The sequence below is a fragment of the Arachis stenosperma genome, chromosome 1 (assembly GCF_014773155.1).
Source record: "Arachis stenosperma cultivar V10309 chromosome 1, arast.V10309.gnm1.PFL2, whole genome shotgun sequence".
Taxonomy (NCBI): Eukaryota; Viridiplantae; Streptophyta; class Magnoliopsida; order Fabales; family Fabaceae; genus Arachis; species Arachis stenosperma.
Genome location: NC_080377.1, coordinates 123,269,188 through 123,285,655, shown reverse-complemented (window position 1 = coordinate 123,285,655; position 16,468 = coordinate 123,269,188). Strand labels below are relative to the sequence as shown.

At 33.2% G+C, this 16,468-nt stretch overlaps 5 protein-coding genes across 5 annotated transcripts; 4 read left to right on the top strand and 1 right to left on the bottom strand.

Annotated features, from left to right (window-relative positions):
- The first annotated feature begins 4,264 nt into the window (after positions 1 to 4,264).
- Positions 4,265 to 5,332, top strand: LOC130933551 (L10-interacting MYB domain-containing protein-like). The gene is made up of 2 exons (XM_057863184.1): positions 4,265 to 4,591; positions 4,676 to 5,332. Exons 1-2 carry the CDS (start codon positions 4,265 to 4,267, stop codon positions 5,330 to 5,332), a joined length of 984 nt encoding a protein of 327 aa, XP_057719167.1.
- A 265-nt stretch (positions 5,333 to 5,597) lies between these two features.
- Positions 5,598 to 6,893, top strand: LOC130933543 (uncharacterized). Its single transcript, XM_057863177.1, has 3 exons — positions 5,598 to 6,360; positions 6,436 to 6,557; positions 6,678 to 6,893. Exons 1-3 carry the CDS (start codon positions 5,598 to 5,600, stop codon positions 6,891 to 6,893), a joined length of 1,101 nt encoding a protein of 366 aa, XP_057719160.1.
- A 604-nt stretch (positions 6,894 to 7,497) lies between these two features.
- On the top strand, positions 7,498 to 8,221 carry LOC130960243 (protein RALF-like 33). Its single transcript, XM_057885598.1, has one exon. The coding sequence runs from the start codon at positions 7,544 to 7,546 to the stop codon at positions 7,931 to 7,933; it is 390 nt and encodes a 129-aa protein (XP_057741581.1). The 5' UTR covers positions 7,498 to 7,543; the 3' UTR covers positions 7,934 to 8,221.
- Positions 8,222 to 10,011: 1,790 nt separating this feature from the next.
- On the bottom strand, positions 10,012 to 10,539 carry LOC130933536 (uncharacterized). The gene has a single exon (XM_057863169.1). It carries the CDS (start codon positions 10,537 to 10,539, stop codon positions 10,012 to 10,014), a length of 528 nt encoding a protein of 175 aa, XP_057719152.1.
- Positions 10,540 to 13,953: 3,414 nt separating this feature from the next.
- Positions 13,954 to 15,852, top strand: LOC130972082 (xyloglucan 6-xylosyltransferase 2-like). Its single transcript, XM_057897150.1, has one exon. It carries the CDS (start codon positions 14,232 to 14,234, stop codon positions 15,597 to 15,599), a length of 1,368 nt encoding a protein of 455 aa, XP_057753133.1. The 5' UTR covers positions 13,954 to 14,231; the 3' UTR covers positions 15,600 to 15,852.
- The last annotated feature ends 616 nt before the right edge of the window (positions 15,853 to 16,468 follow it).

Genomic DNA, 16,468 nt, shown 5'->3' with positions numbered 1-16,468 from the left:
AGCTTAAGAAAAGTATTTATGGGCTGAAGCAAGCTCCAAGACAGTAGTACAAGAAGTTTGAATCTGTTATGTGGGAGCATGGTTATCGTAAGACAACTTTAGGTCCTTGTGTATTTGTGCAAAATTTTTTTGATGATGATTTTATCATTCTTTTGCTTTATGTGAATGATATTTTGATTGTGGGTAAGAATGCTTTGAGCATTAATGAGTTGAAGAAACAGTTAAGCAAGTTCTTTGCTATGAATGACTTGGGTCCTGTCAAACAGATTTTGGGCATGTCTATTACTCGTTTTAGAGATTCCAAGAAGTTTTATTTGTAACAGGAGAAGTACATAAAGAAGGTGCTACAAAGGTTTGGCATGAATGATGCCAAATGTGTTGCTAGTTCTTTTGCTCCTCATTTTAAATTGAGCACCAAGCAGTGTCCAACCACTGATGAGGAGAAACAAGCAATGGATGAAATTCCTTATGCTTCAGTTGTTGGAAGCTTGATGTATGCTATGGTGTGTACTAGACCAGACATTGCTCATGCGGTTGGTACTGTGAGTCGTTTTCTCTCTAATCCAGGTAAAGAACATTGGAATGCTGTTAAATGGATTATGAGATATCTCAAAGGTACAACTAACTTGAGTTTGAGTTTTGGTGGTGAGAAATCTTTGCTAGTTGGCTTTACTGATGCAGACATAGCAGGAGATATTGATTCTCGAAAGTCTACTTCATGTTATTTGGTCAAGTTTGCAGGGGGAGCTATTTTATGGCAGTCAAGGCTACAAAAGTGTGTTGCACTTTCTACCACAGAGGTAGAGTTTATTGCAGCAACTGAAGCAGTAAAGAGTTGTTGTGGATGAAGAAGTTTCTTGCAGCACTTGGTTTCAAGCAAGACCGTTATGTGTTGTTATGTGATAGCCAAAGTGCTATTCATCTTGCCAAGAATTCTATGTTTCATGCATGATCTAAACATATTGATGTTAGGTATCACTGGATACGGGATGTGTTAGATTCCAAGTTGTTGGAACTTGAAAAAGTTTACACTGATGACAATGGTGCTGATATGATGACAAAAGCATTGTCAAGAGAAAAGTTTGAAACATGTTGTTTGATTGCCGGAATGGCGAGGGCTTCCACCTAGTCGAGAAGGGGAAGATTTGTTGGGTTTTTTTCTCTCCTTTGGGAGGCCCAAGCCCAACATTTTAGGGGTGTATTCTTACACCCTAGTGTCACAACCCTAATTCAGTTTTTTGAGGTCTTTTGAGAGAGAGTGTGTAGCCACCAAAGTGAGAGAGAAGAGGAAAAAATAGAATTCCCGTTTTTATGCAAAGCAGTAAATTTCAAATGGTTGTTTCTCATTTGTTCACCGTTGGAATGGCTTGAAATTTAAACTACTTGTTTTTATCATCTTGTTCTTCATTCTGGTCGGTGGAGATGTTGATTAGAGATTTTCAGTGAGAGAAATTGGCTTCACAAGAGAGAAATTAGGTTTCCCATTTTTACACAGAGCAGCAATCTTTAAACAAAAGTTTCTCATTCTTTCACCGTTGGATCGACGTGAAATTTGGACTGCAGATTTTTCTTATTTTGTTATTCATTCTGAACGGTGAAGATTTTTATTAAAAGTCTATAGTGGGAGAAATTTTCTTCGACAGCAGCTCTATTTTTTGGGTATATTTCATCTTCTTACTTCTCATTTGTAAGCTTTGGTGATTTGATGTTTTGGCTGGCTATATGCACGTTTTTGTGCTTTGTTTGAGATTCTCTTGTATCTCATTTGATTATAGTGGAGCTATTTCATTGGTCTGGACGACCCATAGTTTTTACCTCTCATATTGAGAAAATTTTTTACATTAAAATCTCGGTATGTTCTTGTTATTGTTTTACTTGCTATATTTGCTTGTTATAGTTGCTGCTATATTGTATTGTGAGTGCTTTCATGTTATTCTTGTGTTGGACATTTGTGTCGTTTCCGTTGTTAGGCTCTTTATTTTGTAGTAGCGAATCATTCATAACTTAGATGAACCACGACCATGTTAAACTTGAGTTTGGCGTCAAATTAGATCAATTAATTAAGTGTTTTTATCGTGATAATTAATTAAGTGTTTAAAATTGTGTCTTGATCATTATTAATTTAGGTGAACCTTCTTCAGTGTTGAGAATAAATAGACGCTGGAAAGGTCGACTATTTTTTTTAAATGGTATATAGTTTCTAATGCATAAATTGGGTTTAGATTAATATTATTGGTAGATCGCAACAAACCAAGCCAAGAACAATAATGACAATTTGAAAGGTTAGGTATGAAAGAATAAAGCATAGTTTAGCTTTCATCGTGGCACTTGCACAGTTGCATTACTGCACACACATCATATGTTGACATCTATTATAGATTTCGTATTTCAATATTTTTAAGAAATTTTTTCTTTTTTTTTTTCTTAAAAAGAAAGAAGAAGAAGAAGAGAATAACACCTGAATTTGTTTCAAGTTTCAATTAGTCGCTCAAATCATTAGACAAATTCTTTACTCAATACATCTGTCTATTGAGAACATTGCAATCCATTTTGAATATAGAAAATAAAGAATTCAATTCTTCCATCTCACCAGATTAGCTGGAACAGCTCCAATTAGCCTAAAAATAATTAAAACCGAAAAAAAAAATTAAAAGAAAGAAATCAATGTCACTCATGGGCTGGCTTCCAACTGTCTTAGTCGCAATACACGTTCTCTAAACAAAAAAAAAAAGAATACACATCAATAATTTTATTATGTTTTTTCTATTTTATTTTTTAAAATTATGTTGTAGTACTAGATTTAGGGTGTGTTTGGGGATCACGTTGAGGAATAGAAAAGCACGTTTGAGCGTCTTGAACGTTCCAATATCATGTTTGGCAACTTTTTGAAATTCCTAACCCAGAAGTGCTTTCACCTCTGAACGTACGTTCACGTGAAGCTACAAATTCAAGCTTCTGCGTTCACGTTAAGAAAATTAATTACTGTTGGAGGAATTAGGTAAGGAATTTATACCATATCTACCAACTGTACCCTTCATTTCATCTATAAAAAGGATGCACATAACCACATCATTTCACCATTAATTCTCTGTACGTTCTTCCTCATTTCACCATTAGTTCTCTGTATGTTCTTCCTTATAGTTTTTTTTTTAGATTTATTTTTATCACTGCTAAGTTAAAGATTTTAATTTTTTTTATTATTTTTAATTCTTTCTTTCATATTTTGATTTTTATATTTTTTATTTATATGATAAATATTTTTCATATTATTTTTTAGTATTCTGATGTTATTTTTTTAATTTTCTATTATTATATTTTTATCATTTTTTTTATTTATATGACAACTATTGTTGATATAAATTTTTATTTTTATTAATTTTTATGATACTTTTATTATTTTTTATTTATATAAATGATACTAAATTAAAGAGTACTAATGACACTAAAATAGATTATAAAATATTTTTTGTTTAATATTATAAAATGTATAGTACTCCCTTTTATATTTTTATTTCTTATTATTTTTTAGTTCATATGAATTTTTTTTATTATTTACTGTTTTTTATGTTTAATATGTAAAGTGTCTTTTTTATTTTTATTTGACTTTGTTCTTTTTTATTTTTTACTTATTTTTATCATTGACTTTTTTTATATTATTTTTTCAGTGTTCTAATTCCTCAGGTATGTTATTACTTTTTTATGGTATTCTTATTATTTCTTGTTCATATGAATTCTATTTTTTTTCTCTTTTATGCACTGTGTTTATATCTTATACGAAGTTTATTTAATTTTTTTATTTGATATAGTTCATATAAATTTTTTTATCTTTTATTATATTTTTTATTCATATGATATATATTGTTGGTGTTATAAAATTTTATTATTTTTTATTTACGTGAGTTCTCATTTTATATTTTATTATACTTTATTTTGTATCAGTTGAAATTTTTTATTTTTTTTGACTATGTAAAATTTATAATTATAATTCTCATATATTATATTTTATTGTAACTTTTTTTATAATATAGATTAATTGATCCCATTAAAAAAGATAAATTAAAAAAAGTTATTCATAAGTATTAATAAAATTATGAATGTTGGATGCCCAAAAAAGTCTTATAAAAATAAAATTATTGAGAGTACGGTATAAAAATAATATTAAATTAATATTCTCACGTTATTACTGAAATTAAAAAAAAGTTAACATATTCGACTAAATATTCTTATATATATATCTAAAATTTATATTTTTTCTAATAGAACAATGAGTAACAATGAATCTCTAAAGACAAAAGCCGCATGGGACATGGAGACTACTAAACAATTTATCCAAGCATGTTTAGATCAAGTTGCTAAACAGCAACGGAATGGAACCACTCTTACAAAAAAAGGTTGGAAGGATGCTTTGTCTCAATTTAATGAAAAAACTGGAAAACAATATGATAAGATTCAATTAAAAAATAAGTGGGACAATCTTAAGAAGGAATGGTCAGCATGGTACAAGCTTTTTGGCAAAGAAACGGGTTTAGGATGGGATTATACTAAACATACCGTTGATGCACCGAATGAATGGTGGGAGAGAAAACAATTGGTACGTAGTAACTTATTATTAAAGCAAAAATTTTAACTTTAATTTTGGTAACAAGTCTTGTGTTGATTAGTTGTACACATGCAGGAAAATCCCTTATATGGAAAATTCAGAAATAAAGGACTTCCTTTTAAAGATGAGTTAACTATATTATTTAAAGATGTTATGGCCGATGGCAAATTTGCTTGGGCTCCCTCATCTGGGATGTTACCTAGTGGCATAGAAGAGTATGGTGATGGATATCGACCATACTTTGAGGAAGGTCATGTTGATATAGAAGAAGGTTCCGGAGATAGTGAAGAAGGTATAGGTGCTAGTGTGGGAGTTAATTCTGAATTTCAACACATAAATCTTAGCTCATCTCAAGAAAATAATAGTCAAAAGAGTACGGTAAAAAGAAAGAGAGATGTGGTTTGTGAAACAACAAAACAGAAGAAAAATTTTAAAGTCCCTGCCTCAAAGCAAATTGCGGATGCAATAAGTAGAATTGCCTCTGCATCTGAATCACGCTCAACTATTGTGTCCACATTTCTAGTACCCGGTGCATCTATTGGGGAAGTAATGGCTGAGATTCAAAAGATGGAAATGATTACTAGTGATCCCGATTTTCATAGTCGTTGTTGTCAACTAATGATGTTTAAGCCTGCTAGAGAAATGTTTGTATCCTTAAAAGGATATGAGCAAAGATTGTTGGATTGGCTCAAACATGCAGCATATAATCCACTACCATTCATGCAAAATTAATATTTTTTTTGTGATTTTCATGCAAAACTAGTTAAGTTATTATTGTACTCCATTTTAATTTGTCCATGAATTTTTTGTTATGCTAGGATAAGACAATAGAAAAATTTGTGTGTTGCTTATTTAGTTATTTATCATCTTATATAATGTTTGTGGTACTTAATTATTGTTCTTATTATATATAATTTATTTCTTAGCTTGGTATTGATAAGAATTTATTTATATTCTTATGTAGGACTTACTTTTTGTTAATTAATTTGGAATGAACATGAAGTATTTATTTGAAGAGTATGAAAAGGAACAACATGAAGAATCAAAATTACTTTCCATTATAGAAGAAGAAACAGATGAAATTGAAAATATTTCTGCATTAATTGGTCAATATGCAGTCAATTATCTGTGCAAAAAACCATGCAGAACTAGTGAACAAACAGGTTATTTATGGGTGCAAGAAATTTTATGTGGCCATGACATTCGTTGTTATGAAATGTTTCGGATGGAAAAACATGTTTTTTTTAAATTTTGTGATGAACTAGTTGAACAAGGATTAAAATCTACAAGACAAATGGGAGTTCAGGAAATGGTTGCAATGTTCTTAAATACGGTTGGTCATGGAGTGGGTAATAGGATGATACAAGAAAGGTTTCAACATTCTGGAGAGACAGTAAGTAGACATTTTCATGAGGTATTGGTTGCTTGCTTGAGATTATCTATTAAATATATTAAGCCATCGGATCCTAAGTTTCAGAATGTTCATAGCAAAATAAAAAATGACCAACGATATTGGCCATTTTTTAAAAATGCTATAGGAGCAATTGATGGTACTCATATCCCATGTGTGGTTAGCCCAAGTGATCAACCCAAATTTATTGGAAGAAAAGGATATCCAACACAAAATATAATGGCTGTATGTGATTGGGACATGTGCTTCATTTTTGCTTTACCTGGATGGGAAGGCACTGCGCATGATGCTCGTGTATTTGATAATGCTATTACAACTCCTACCATGAATTTTCCGCACCCTCCTCCAGGTTAATTTTTATCATTTTCTTACAAATAAACTATATTTACTTGTTTATCATGTAACTATTTTTTTTCTTCATTAGGTAAATATTATTTGGTAGATGCCGGTTATCCAACACCGAAAGGATATATTGGTCCATATAAATGTGAGCGCTATCATCTTGCAGATTTTAGGCGTTCTTCTGGATTCACAAATCATAATGAAGTATTTAATTATTATCACTCAAGCTTAAGATGCACAATAGAAAGGACTTTTGGAGTGTGGAAAAATAGATTTGCTATCTTGCGACACATGCCCAAGTTCAAAATTGAAACTCAAGTGCAGATAGTGTGTGCAACAATGGCTATTCATAATTTTATTAGAAGACATTCTGAAACAGATACTGAGTTTAATCAATATGAACATGCAAACATTCTTGATGGAGAAGATAATAGTTATGTTGGTGAAAACTCAGATCAAACTCTAACCATTAGCTCTTCTGCAGAAATGGACCGTGTTCGAGATTCGATTAGGGATCAAATTGTTAATCACATGCAGTAGAAATAATAGTGTTCTTATGTAATAATTTTGTATAAGATATTGTTTTTTATGTATTTTATTAGTGTTTTATATTTTAATTTAATATTTATTAGTATTTTTATGTATTAAAATATATTTTGTCAATTTTTATATGTTACTTTAATTTAGTAAGTAAATATTAACTTTATTATAAAATGAATTAATAAGATTTATTCAAATATCTAAAGTAACATAATAGAATACTATAAAAAATTATTTTAATTGATGTCTCTTTTAGTAATTTTTCATCTAAAAGTGATTTTGAGTAGTATAATCCAAACAACATTTACTTTACTATAATCCATTTTGACATAAAGATTGCCAAACATAAATCACGTTAACACAAACTTACCTTTCATCAAAAGCAAGTTTGCAAAATCACTTTTATGCAAACTCTCGTTTGCAAACTGAAATCCAAACACACACTTAATGGTTAATTAAAGTCAAAAAGGATGATTAAAGTTTGCGTGGGAAGCAATTACCATTAGTGGCAGTCACGTTAAAGTCAAGTGGCAGCACTGGTAAATAAGTGGAAAAGTAATGGCATATTGTGAGAAAGCATCGCTTATAATGTAAGTCGCAGAGGCTCTTGTTCTTCTGCTCAAAACACAGTCACAAACAAAAACGATAACATGGCGAGCTCAAGAAGCACTAGAACCTTCTACGCTTTCTTTCTCCTCTGCGCGATCCTCTCCGTCCACGTGTCACTCTCCTCATGCTCCGCCGTCGGTGACCTGGACCACCAGCTCGGCGCCTTCTTCCTGCCGGTGAAGTCCGAGTGCCGCGGATCCATCGCGGAGTGCAGCCTTCTCGCCGGAGACGAGGACGAGACGGAGTTCCTGATGGACTCGGAGAGTAACCGGCGCATCTTAGCAGGGAGAAGGTACATAAGCTACGGTGCGCTTAGGAGGAACACTATCCCTTGCTCGCGACGTGGCGCTTCCTATTACAATTGTAGACCTGGCGCTCAGGCGAACCCTTACCGCCGCGGATGCAGTGCCATCACACGTTGCAGGCGTTGAGAGAGTGGTGTCCTGTTCAGTATTATTCACACTTCCTCTTTCTTTTTCTTTTTTTTTTTTAAATATATTTTTGTAATTGATGAGGATTATTTTATTACTGTTATTATTAATTGTTACTATTATGGTTCTATATGTATACGAGTAGAGAGAGAGAGAGAGAGAGAGAGAGCGTAGAGCTGAATAAAATATTAAAATCAAAAGATAATAATTACTGTTTGCATCTATGCGTATTGTAATTAATTATATTTTTGTTGGTAATATTTATTGGCTGGATCCGCCTTTATTTTCTGTTTTGCCAAGTTGAGAATGAAATGAGGGAGTGGTGAGTGGGGGAGGGAGGGAATGTCATTGTTTTCTGAGCAAAGCCATGTTTGGTTTTGGAAGGTAATGTGAAGTGATGAAATTGGGGCTGTGGCTTTTGGTTTTCGATGCAAAGGCAAAGGAATAGGAACTGAGAATGGGCCTCCTTTGGGATTTTGCCTTTTGGGATGTGTGGCTTCAAAGAGAAGCTGGGTGGTGTGGCAGTATCTGTTTGGTGCCTTGTCCCTCCTTGTTCCCTTCTCTTTTTCGCTTTTTCCTAACACTTTCAATTCAAATTCTTGAATTACCAATATGCCCCTCCTTCATTCATTCATAATCATATTCCGTAAATTTCTCCCTCTTAGTCTCATGTCAATTCTTGATAACCTTTTTAGGTTATTGCAAATTTATTCAGATGTTCCCCTAAAAAATAGATGGACATATAAGGTCATAGTGCATCAAACGATATTGCAATAAAAATGGCAGCGTTAAGCCATTAACAAAAACGTGAGCTGGGTACAAATTAAATTTATAACGTTGAGGTCTTTATCAAGCTTAAATGGGATCAGAGTAGGCACTTTGGTTGGAAAATAGACTTTGGAATCGTTGCTTTCTTTTGCGTTGCTTTAATTTAAAGGAGGAAATGATATTCTTATGTTAGATTAAAGCCAGCCTCACATGCATTATTATCCGCATCAATCAAAATCAACGAACGCGCTACTATGATTAATATGATGCCATCTAGCATCTTTACTTTCGTGTGTGACAACTAAATACACCTCACAAACCCTTTGTCCCATTATCTTCTGTCCAACTATAATTTTGTCCCGGACCACAAACTTGAATAGAGTAGCTACCTAGCTTAACCTCTTCTACTCTAATTTCTACACATTCATATAAATACACTATCTCCCTAGAGGAATTTATCTGTGCACATGTGAGTTTGATTTTGCTCACATTCATTTACACCAAATATTATACTCAACACCCTGCCAAGCTGTCAAATAGTACATATATAGGAAATAGATCTTCTCAATTTTTTTTAACAACAAGTTTAATCACCCGTGTCATGCACGTGATAAGATTGAAATTATAATTTTAAGTTGTTATGTTAAATTTCATTTTAATTATAATAATTTAATTAATAAAAAAATAACTTGTATGCATTATTTTTCTTTTTTAATATAGTGTTAATTGTATTAACTATAAAATAGTTATTTAATCTACTTTTTTCAATAAATCAGGCATATATACTCAATATGACCATAAATAATCTAGTAATACTTAAATCTACTAACAAAATTTTATATGTTAGTTTACTGTGAAGTAAGAAAATATCAAAATTAGCTCAAAATGAAGAACAAATTAATAGGAAATTCTAATGCAGAAAGTTTTGTAATAAACAATAAATAGTTTAAACATAATGAATAACAATTCAATGCTATCCTTTGATACCTGCAAAATATATACATGAAACAACACTGTATCAATGTTTGTATATAAAATTATATGATTAACGTAATTATAAAATTGTTTGTCAAGAGAATAAAATTATACGAATTTTTAGGATAATTTTAATATTCTCAAACTATTAATGTACAATAAAAATTCATCTATTAGTTCCTAGAATTTCTAAATTTTTTTAAGTGATAGTAATAAAGTTTAATAAATAAATAGATTTAGTAAGACATTTTGTTATTACCTTTTTATTATAAGCTCTAAAAAACTTCTCTATATACCACATTTATCGTGCAGTTATCTTCCAAGTGTCCATGATCTTACAACAACACTCGCAGACCATCTTTACTCGTTACCCTTGATAACGCAACATACAATTGACCATGGGTGAAAACTGGCCTTGGAAGGTAAATTCCAACTTTCGATAGAGTTTGTCCCTGAGACTTATTTATTGTCATTGCAAATGACATAATAATTGGGAATTGTCTTCTTTGAAACCTGACCGACAATGTTTCATTATTTGGAATTAGATTCAGTCTTGGGATAAGAACAATACTTCTAGCTTTGTTACCAGTTAAAGTCTTGCATTCTATCACATGATTTCCCATTCTTCTAACTTGCATCCTCGTTCCATTGCACAAACCATTAGTTTGGTCTATATTCCGCAGCAACATAACAGGAGCGCCAACCTTTAGAACCAACTTGTGTGGTGGTAGACCTGAACAATTTATTCCATTTAGAATCTCCGGCGAGAAAGCATCTAACTCAAATTCCATATTTCCCTCTTCAGCACACACAGAGTCTGAACTTAAGTAGACTCTTTCATGTCCAGGTAATCCTGCAGTCATCTTATTGTTGACATCACTGACACAATCTAAAGTTGGTGCAAGAATTGCTCTATCCTTAAAAGAGTAAAGTGTGATTTTTTACTATTCATTTTTATAAGTGGAATTAAGAGAAAACATGAAAAAGAGCACATTGAAAGATTATAGATCACACTTTACCTTTTTAATTTTTTTTAATAATTGAAAGGATCTATTTCTATATATATATATATATATATATATATATATGATATATTCAGATTTCAAACATCACACTTGATGCACCCACAATTTAAGTGATTACATCTCATGAGAGATCTAGCATTCTAGACTCTAGCTAGTTCTAGAGCAATGTTAACAAAAATTTTTAACAATATACCTAACACTTTTATAAGAAAAGTTGAACTCTTTAATCTCCTAATTTATTAAATTAGAGCTTAAAAACCTAGCCTTTTTTTTATGACGTGTATGTTAAGCATATTAATTTATTAGAATAGAATGATATATCATTTTTACTATGTGTAATTCGTCGTCCATTTTAATGCAACACAAAGACACTCTTGTCAATGAATTGAACCAGTGCGTTAAAAAGAAGACAAAGAGTCATTGAAGATTAAATTTTACTTTAGAGGTTAGACTAGTATTCAGCAATTTATTGATATATTACTCGAATAAATTAAAGGAAGAGCTTTTAAATAGTAATTAATGATTACCAAAGTCAACTTATTATTACAGTACTATTATCTGACTATAAGATAGGGTAAAATGTATGTTTTCTACTGCTAGTTAAGGTATATATGTTAGTAATGATTATTAACTACTCCAAATTAATATCAACTAACTATATTAACTATAATTTAATGATGGTACCAGTATTGATTATCGAAGATAGTACACAAAATTTTCCGGGTTATTGTTAAATTGGTAATGCTTGAGAGATAAAAAAGTCAAAATTTATTATATTTAGTATTTATTAATTATTATAATAATTAAATAATAATAATAATAATTAATAAATGTTAAATAAAATAAATTTTAGTTATTTTTGATTAATTTTTTTATTATCAAACATTTTTTTATATAAATATATACCCAAAATTGGTAGAAGAAAATTTTCTTTTTCACTTTTTTTTTAATGAACACACATTTTATTTAATTTTTTAGTATATATGCAACAATATAAATAAATAATTCTATTTGAAGAAATAAAACAAAATATATGTCTCTGACAAAATATTATTTTAAGTGTATTCTAATTTGAGTCAAACAAAAAATTTAATTTGATGTATAAATAAATATGAACGGGCAAATTTAGTGATTTCATGTGGCCACCTTAATATGATAATAGTTTTAAGAATAAAAGTCATTTTCAATCCCTAATCATTTATTCGATGGATATTGTGCTCCCTAATAATTATAAAATTACAAATTGGTCCCATTTACTTTTATATTTATTCAATTCAATCTCTGTAATCGATTGTTAGCAGGTCATACACTGACGTGTCAGGTAACATATCTACATGGCTTTGTCTCCTTCATAATAGGGACAAATCATCTCCTGAACCTCTCAACCGTCAGTGTGATCCCTCCTCCGCTTTTTCCGCTCTCTCTCCGTCACCGCCTCCTCCCTGTCCCTCTCTCTCCGAAATTCTCTCTCCTTCCCTCCTTGCCACCGACTCCCTCAGCTCCAAAATCCTGACCCCCAACCCACCTCATCTCCTCTCCAGAATTATCATCAAAATCATTTTTGGAGGAAGAGGGAAGAGGTAGCGACGGAGAAGGAGCGGGAGAAGCAGAAGAGAAATCACGCTGTGCGATTAAAAAATTTAAGAGGTGATTTGTCCCTATTATAAAAGAGACAAAGCCACTTAGACACATTACTTAATACATCACTGTGTAGTATGCTATTAATCGATTACAAGAACTGAATTGAATAAATACAAAAATAGATAGAGACTGATTTATATTTTTATAATTGTTAGAAGACAAAATATCTATCGGATAAATAGTTATAATGACGGAAAGAAATTTTATTCTATTTTTAATCTTTAATCACATAGCATGCATTTCATATTTTTCTGAAAAGATTGTAGGCCACGTGCTCCTCACATGGTCAGGTTGGCCTGCTTCGTTACTTTGCTACTCAGATATGATTTTGGGCTTAAATTGGATCAAATTTTAGATGTTACACTAATGAATGATTATAGGATCCATTTGATCAGCTCTGTCACAAGTTGTAGGATCATGCCTTGTGTCTTCCATTATCATGATAGAGACATTTTTCAGGTTATGCATTTTTTTTAGAGTCTTGGAATTGACAAGTTTAATCTTGAGCATAATAAGCTTCTTATAAATATAGCAACAAATCACATGACCATCCCTATCCGTCATAGATAAACGGCCTCTAAGCAATAGCATGTGGCTTCATATAATAATATTGGTCCACCCTTTTGGTGATTGTCTCTTCATTGGGATATACAATTTTGAGTTTGGACTACTTTGCCACCTTTCTTAAACGATATTTCTTGACAGTATACACACTACCTCAATTGTTTTATTTTTATTTCTTTACAACACCAAATCAATATACCGATATGTATATACTAAAATCAATTATTAAAATGTTATTAATATAAAATATATATTAAAATATAAATATATATTAAAAATAAATTAAATTATATATATTTATATATAAATATATTAATAATTAATGTTAATGTCTAATATTATGTATAAATAGCATTTTTTATCACTATAACGTGATTAAATTTATTGTGAAATTATTCAACTAGTATCTAGCTTAATAAAGAGCCTAAGTCATAAAAATTTAACTTTGGACCAACACAAAGACAACCCCTTCTCAGATATGACCTATCCATAATCGATCTGATCATATTTATTAATAATGCTTAATTTAACATCAAAATAATATAGTGTTTACTAATTCCTTTATAAATATCTACAATTATGATTCATTTCAATCATTTAACATCTGGCTTACTCTTTTATTAATTGAAGTATGAGAGTCGTAGTCAATCGTAAAACATTTAATGATCTATAAAATTTCCAACCTTTCATCAAAATCCATCTCTCAACGTAACTAATATTTTCTTCTAATAAGTGTGCTAAGTGCTAATCCATGTTCCATGTCAATAGATCAATTTGTAGAAAATGATACAAATACAATGATATTTTCTTTCTTTTCCTTTTTCCATCAATTTGTTTAGATTTAGATTTGGGCCACATCCAGATGTGAGAAAGGGTATGGAGAGTGAGTTTAGGATCCTATTTGTCCATGGACCATGGGCTAAGTGGGCTGACAATGGCGCCTCTTGTTTTTTGTTACAGGAATATGAATATCATATCATGTTACCTCCATTTTAAATTAGTAATTATAAAAGAAAGAGAAAACAATGTAAGAAGAAATAATAATAAAATGAGAAGGAATTGAAATAGGAGAAGAACATTCCAAGTTGATTCCTCCAACTGAGTGCTACTAAACTCTCAAGTCTCAACTTGAGTTGTGATCTGAATTTGTGGATCTCTCTCTCTATAACCCACCAAGCAGAAACACCCTAATTTCTCAATTATTTACCATCCTGCCACTCAATTCAAAAACAGACAAATACACACGCAAAGACACAAAACCGTTTGTCTGTGTCGGTGTCGGCGGTTCCGTCCGAGTTCCGACTCAACACAACTCAGAAAAGACAATGCTGGAGCGCTGCCTGGGGCTTCGCCGCCTCCGCCAGATCCAGCGTGCCTGCCGCCGCGGCAGCCTCACATTCCTCTGCCTCTTCCTCACCGTCGTCGTCCTCCGCGGCACAATCGGTGCCGGCAAGTTCGGCACTCCCGAGCAGGACCTCAACGAGATCCGCCATCTCTACGCCTACCGCTCCCGCCGCGTCGAGCCCCACCGCGTGCTCGAGGAAGCTCAACCCGAAACCACCACAAACGACGCCAACAACTACGCCACCTTCGACATCTCCAAGATCCTCGTCGACGAGGCCGCCTCCGCCGACGAACCAAAGCGCGATCCAAACGCCCCTTACACTCTCGGTCCCAAGATCTCCGATTGGGACGAGCAACGTGGCCAGTGGCTCAAAAAAAACCCCGATTACCCGAACTTCATTGGTCCCAATAAGCCCCGGGTTCTTCTGGTAACCGGGTCTTCCCCCAAACCGTGTGAAAACCCGGTTGGGGACCATTACCTTTTGAAGTCCATTAAGAACAAGATCGATTATTGCAGGCTCCATGGGATCGAGATTTTCTATAACATGGCTCTTCTTGATGCCGAAATGGCTGGGTTTTGGGCTAAGTTGCCTTTGATTCGGAAGCTTCTGTTGTCACACCCTGAAGTTGAGTTTCTATGGTGGATGGACAGTGATGCCATGTTTACTGATATGGCCTTTGAGGTGCCTTGGGAGAGGTACAAAGATTCCAACTTTGTGATGCACGGTTGGAACGAGATGGTGTATGATGAGAAGAACTGGATTGGTTTGAACACTGGTAGCTTCCTTCTCAGGAATTGTCAGTGGTCTCTTGATATTCTTGATGCTTGGGCTCCAATGGGGCCTAAGGGGAAAATCAGGGACGAAGCTGGCAAGATCCTCACCAGGGAGCTGAAGAACAGGCCGGTTTTCGAAGCCGATGATCAATCTGCAATGGTGTACTTGTTGGCCACTGGGAAGGAGCAATGGGGTGATAAGGTGTACCTTGAGAATCATTATTATCTCCATGGATATTGGGGGATTTTGGTTGATAGGTATGAGGAGATGATTGAGAACTATCACCCTGGACTTGGTGACCATAGGTGGCCACTAGTGACTCACTTTGTGGGGTGCAAGCCTTGTGGCAAGTTTGGTGACTACCCTGTTGAAAGGTGCTTGAAGCAAATGGACCGTGCTTACAATTTCGGTGACAACCAGATCTTGCAGATGTATGGCTTCACACACAAGTCACTAGCTAGCCGCAGGGTCAAGAGGGTCAGGAATGAGACCAGCAACCCTCTTGATGTCAAAGATGAGCTTGGATTGCTTCATCCAGCTTTCAAGGCTATCAAGTTGCCAACTTCATCTTGATTATATATATACCACCTTTAACAAAAATTTCATCTTGTATCCCCACAACTTGCCACTCATTTGGGCCTCCATAGTCTCTGCTCACTTCTGCAGTTATCTATTTATTTAGAATATGTGTGGGTCCTGTAATTGTTATCATTCATCATCTCTTTATTTAGCAACAAAAGTTGTAATCTTTCTTTTTGCTTTTACAGATATCATTGCTTTAGTATCTTGAGTTATATTGAATTTTGAGAAGAACAAAATTCCTTCATCTTAGTTGTGCCCATTCCTTCATTTGATTCAGTTTAGTTTAACAATATTGTCATGGTACTTGTTGAGTTATACTGAGTTTGGAGAATAACAAAGCACCCTTGTCTCATTTGTGCTTGTGTCTAGATTCACACAATTCAGATTAATGCTGTAATCACCCGTTTGCTTTTGGTTATCTCTTACCACTTCAACAGAGGCGGGTCTAAAGGAAATTTGTTTGCTTTATGAGGACGCCAAGTGCTTCATGATTTGCATATTCTGCAATTCTGCATTGTCCAGTCTATTTGTCAGTCAGAATTCAATATAAATATGGTTCTTTAGATAGATACAGCATTTCTTGTTATGGAAAGTATGGATGAATTAGGCAATGATTTTGTAGGGATTCTGGTGGAATTGTATGCGCAGTGATGGCTGATACTTTTTGTCGTAGATAGTTCTCTACTGGTACTGATATTTACAGACAGATAAATATAATTGTACATAGATTGATATGGGTTCAGAGAAAAGCTTGGGAGGGAGGGATTGTATCAGAAACTGTTTTTACTCTCTTTTGGTTTACTTGGTAGCCAAATGAAAAGAGTCACTTCTTTTTCTCTTTTTGTCTCCTATTCATCACC

Coding starts and splice junctions, on each gene's coding strand:
- LOC130972082 (XM_057897150.1), top strand. CDS start 14,232: ATGCTGGAGCGCTGCCTGGGGCTTCGCCGCCTCCGCCAGATCCAGCGT.
- LOC130933551 (XM_057863184.1), top strand. CDS start 4,265: ATGAGTAACAATGAATCTCTAAAGACAAAAGCCGCATGGGACATGGAG. Junction 4,592..4,675: donor GGTGGGAGAGAAAACAATTG/GTACGTAGTAAC, acceptor GTACACATGCAG/GAAAATCCCTTATATGGAAA.
- LOC130933536 (XM_057863169.1), bottom strand. CDS start 10,539: ATGACTGCAGGATTACCTGGACATGAAAGAGTCTACTTAAGTTCAGAC.
- LOC130960243 (XM_057885598.1), top strand. CDS start 7,544: ATGGCGAGCTCAAGAAGCACTAGAACCTTCTACGCTTTCTTTCTCCTC.
- LOC130933543 (XM_057863177.1), top strand. CDS start 5,598: ATGAAGTATTTATTTGAAGAGTATGAAAAGGAACAACATGAAGAATCA. Junction 6,361..6,435: donor TTTTCCGCACCCTCCTCCAG/GTTAATTTTTAT, acceptor TTTCTTCATTAG/GTAAATATTATTTGGTAGAT. Junction 6,558..6,677: donor GATTCACAAATCATAATGAA/GTATTTAATTAT, acceptor ACTCAAGTGCAG/ATAGTGTGTGCAACAATGGC.